The following is a 4,569-nucleotide window of genomic DNA, read 5'->3' as shown; positions in this document are numbered from 1 at the left end:
TCATTATTACAGCGCATGCGCCGAGTTACGAGCGCCAGCGCTCGCGTGAAGCCACCGTGACGCATGCCGAGCTCGGTTATCTGATATTACGAGGCTTCGTCTGACGTCGCACACGCGATCGGCTGCGATGAGTGTGAATGCGCACGTTCACAGAGAAGCACGCTGCTGTCGATGCAACCTCTCTCGCTCTCTCCCTGGCGGAACTACGCGGGTATGTAGTGCTTGTCCGCACGATACGCTGCGGTACGTCTGTCTCTGCGTACGTGCGCGTGTTCTCTGTGCCGTGCGTGCGTGTTTCTCTGATGCCGCACGTACGCGACTCTGGTGAGTGCGTGTTTCTCGCTGCAGCGCAGTGCTCCTGTCTCTCTCTCTGCGTGCTGTTTGTGTGTCGCTTTGCGTGCGTGCGTTGCCGTGCGTGCGTGTGTGTGTGGTGTGTGTGTGTGTGTGTGTGTGTGCGTGTGTGTGTGTGCGTGGCAGCGAGTGCTTCAACCGCATGCGGTAGCCGCAGCCATCTCGAGGACATGCGATGACCGAGAAATGTGTGATCGACGCGACAGCCGTGATGAGGCGTCGGTGACGGTTCCCGCGGGCTAACATGGGCACGCTACCAGACACCGAGTCCATACGTCTGGATGACCGCACGATCGCGCCCGAGGAAGAAAGCCTTCGTGTGGCGGAGTCGGAGGAGAAGTCGGACCCATCTGAGTGTCAGGTGAGCGTTCGGATAAGCCGGAGATTAATAGCATAATATATCGTTGTAACGACACTTCATGTAATTAACCAGCTAATTAATTAATTAAATAATTAAAATCATTCGTTAATTAATTCATCCTTGCATTAATTCACCCATCTACTCATCCAGCAAACGCACTCACCCCCACGCACTCACCCACACAGCGATATATGAAGATAGCATGAAAAGGCTATTGCGCGCGTGTAAGGTGAGAGCCTTGATCGCTCGCGTTACCTGTCAGAGATTAGCAATATAAGCCGCGGCTCGTGTCCGGCTGCCTTCATCTGTCACCATTACGATTACATATCAATGCATTTCCGTCGCCGACGTACAGTCACGTGAGCCGATGATTGCACAACAGCGATGTCCCCATTGACAGCATAATCTCCACTAGCGGACAGGTGCGAATCGGTGGAGGCGAAACACACCTGCAGTATATTTCCTGTGTCGTGTTGTCCTGCCCAGCAATTATTCGTAATCGATAGTGTGCATTCGTGACCATTCGATTGAACCATACCTGCGTGTTTGAGTGCGGGGAGGAGCCGCACGTGTGGTTACCCCTGGTTACGTACGTTCTCTTGCATTTTAGTCAGCAGCATCAGCGTAATCTTAGTCGGTGTCCGGTTAACGAATTCGGTCGGCATGGGCATGAGCATCAGCCGCAGCAGGAGGGATTAGATTAACTTGTTCTGTAAACACGAACCGTACCTGAAGTTACATCTGGTTACGTTAGCTATGTACTCTGGCCAGCAACAATCTGTTGGGCTGAGTCAGTGTCGGGTGAAAATCTAATTGCGTCAAGAGTTAATCATACCTAGGTATTATAGCTAGGTATTATTAGCTCTTGAGTGCATCTATGCATCAGGTTTAAAATTAGGTTATGAGTAATTATGTAAGCATGTGACGTATTATGCAAGCACGAGGCATACCTGGGTATAACCAGTGGATGCGTCAGCTACTCTGGCCAACAACAATATCAGTCAGTGTCAGATTAAATCTAATTGCATCTATGTATCAGGTTTACAATTAGGTTATGAGTAATTATGTAAGCATGAGACGTACCTGGGTAAAACCAGTGGTTGCGTCAGCTACTCTGGCCAACAACAATATGAGTCAGTGTCGGATTAAATCTAATTGCATCTATGTATCAGGTTTAAAATTAGGTAATGAGTAATAATGCAAGCATGAGATGTACCTCTGCATGGGTATAGCCAATGGTTGCGTCAGCTACTCTGGCCAACAACAATATGAGTCAGTGTCGGATTAAATCTAATTGCATCTCTGCATCAAGTTTAAAATTAAATTATAACAAATTAAGTAAGCATCTGCCATACCTGGATGTAGTCAGTGGTTTCGTGTAACTAATTAGGCCAGCATCAACCTTAACCGGGACTAAGTAATTAACAAATAATTAACTAATAATTAGAAATTAACTAGGCCTACGTAAGCTTGAGGCGTACCTAAGATTATGTTAACTACTAACAGGTTGGCGTTTGTATGCTTGGGTGACTTTAACAAATCGCATTAACCCATATACCGTTATATAACCGGGTTAGCTTTGTTCGTACCATAACAAACTAATCGAATTAACAATGATTCACACGTGCGGGTACGTTGAGCAGCCACAGGTCCTAACGAAAATACAGCTAAGATAATATAATTATTATAAGCTAACAGTTACCAACTAACAGTTAACTTACAGTTACCCTCAGTCCTACGTCTGGCCAAAGACGTTTCCTATTTAGCTTCGTTGGCACATCATGAATTAAAAACGTTGTATATAATCCTTAAGCTTATAATTAAAAAAAAAAAATTTTTTTATTATTTTAATTTTAATGAATAGTATATAAGATATAGCTTTAATCTGCTTTACTCTTAGTAATGAGGCTCAGCGAGATCTCTGTAGCAGGGTTCGGTTTTAAATCTTGCCGTCGAGCGCAATTTTACGGCCGCTTCATCACAACGTCGGCTGAATGACAAGCAGCTCTGGCGACGCAGCTCTGGCGACGGCGCGCGTGGTTTGTCGCGAGCAACCCCTCATCGATTTACGTGTTATATAAGAACGTCGCTTGCTAATGTGTGTATTGTATTGTATTGTATTGTATTGTATTGTATTGTATTGTATTGTATTGTATTGTATTGTATTGTATTGTATTGTATTGTATTGTATTGTATGTACAGACACAGACGGCAGCTTCTAGCTTGTTATTTACCAACAGCGACGAGTGAGGAGACAACGCAAGCATCGTCCATCACGTGCGTGGCCTCGGGGACCATGACTTCTGTTGCATACTCATCACGTCCATCGAAACCTGAATAGAGCTGCTGCTGCTGCTGCTGCTGCTCCTGCTGCTGTTGCTGCTGCTGCTGTTGCTGCGCGGAGTGACGGTATTGCTATCCCCTCCCCCGCCGTCATATGCGTTTCTGCTCGCAGTTGCTTTTTCCTTTCCCCCGCCATAGTTTTTACCTGTTTGCAGTTGTTTCACTGTTCCATTCTTCTTTTGGCATTTGTAGAATCACGAGTAACAACGATTTACAATTTTAATGCAAATATGGCGTAGTGTGCACGATTTGTTATAAATACGCGTGGGTGGGCGTGAGGCTTATGTAAACCTTATTATGTTGACTTTTACCTAGTCGGAGTTTGTCAAATCAGTACGATAGAAGCAGATAGTTGATTAGAAGATTTACACACGTGATTACAACAAAACTGATGACTCATTGATTACAATAAAATGGGAAGTAAACAAATAATGCGATCTCGATATGCTACGGTTCCGCTCTGTGTTTACGCCGGCCTTTGTAAGCATACACGTTATTTTTTGCCGAGTAGGCAAAAATGCGCAAGGAACGTTGCGCAAGCGCTATGCGAGCGCCCCCTCCCGGTGTCAACTCTCACAACCGTACACTCGACCAGAGCACGTATATAAATAAGGAGTATATACGTATATAATTATATGACTCTACTCTGCTCGACTCTCTTTCTCGACTCTACTCTACTATTACATGCTCTGACTCTACTCTGCTCGGTCATTATACAGCGCATGCGCCGAGTACAGCGCCAGCGCTGCGTGAAGCCACGTGACCGCATGCGAGCTCCGTAGCTGATATACGAGGCTTCGTCTGACGTCGCACACGCGATCGGCTGCGAGAGTGTGATGCGCACGTCACAGAGAAGCACGCTGCTGTCGATGCAACCTCTCTCGCTCTCTCCCTGCGGAACTACGCGGTGTATGTAGTGCTTGTCCGCACGTACGTGCGTGTCTGTCTCTGGTACGTGCGCGTGTCTCTGTGCGTGCGTGCGTGTTTCTCTGTGCGCGTACGCGACTCTGTGAGTGCGTGTTTCTCTCTGAGCGCGTGCGTGTCTCTCTCTCTGCGTGCGTGTTTGTGTGTGTGTGCGTGCGTGCGTGCGTGCGTGCGTGTGTGTGTGTGTGTGTGTGTGTGTGTGTGTGCGTGCGTGAGTTAGAAGCTGTGTGTATTTGGGCGTGCACGTGAATTAGAATCTGTGCATGCGTGCGCATGAGAATGTGTGCGTGTCTGTGCGTGCGCATGAGATAGAATGTGTGCGTGTCTGTGCGTGCGCATGAGTTAGAATGTGTGCGTGTCTGTGCGTGCGCATGAGTTATAATGTGTGCGTGTCTGTGCGTGCGCGTGAGTTATAATGTGTGCGTGATGTGCGTACGCATGAGTTAGAATGTGTGCGAGTCTGTGCGTGCGCATGAGTTAGAATATGTGCGTGTCTGTGCGTGCGCGTGAGTTAGAATGTGTGCGTGTCTGTGCGTGCGCATGAGTTATAATGTGTGCGTGTCTGTGCGTGCGCGTGAGTTATAATGTGT

At 47.3% G+C, this 4,569-nt stretch overlaps 1 protein-coding gene across 1 annotated transcript in view; it reads left to right on the top strand.

The window, feature by feature from the left end:
• The first annotated feature begins 595 nt into the window (after nt 1-595).
• LOC106808987 (cyclic nucleotide-gated cation channel alpha-3-like) overlaps nt 596-4,569 on the top strand; it is a 67,176-nt gene continuing 63,202 nt past the window's right edge. Inside the window, exon 1 of the mRNA XM_014811925.1 lies at nt 596-712. Within this exon, the coding sequence (XP_014667411.1) occupies nt 596-712 (117 nt within the window). The remainder of the gene's footprint in view (nt 713-4,569) is intronic.

Source organism: Priapulus caudatus, unplaced genomic scaffold (assembly GCF_000485595.1).
Source record: "Priapulus caudatus unplaced genomic scaffold, Priapulus_caudatus-5.0.1 Scaffold320, whole genome shotgun sequence".
Taxonomy (NCBI): domain Eukaryota; kingdom Metazoa; phylum Priapulida; class Priapulimorpha; order Priapulimorphida; family Priapulidae; genus Priapulus; species Priapulus caudatus.
Note: the sequence above shows the minus strand (reverse complement) of the source record. Positions and strands in the feature narration are given on the sequence as shown.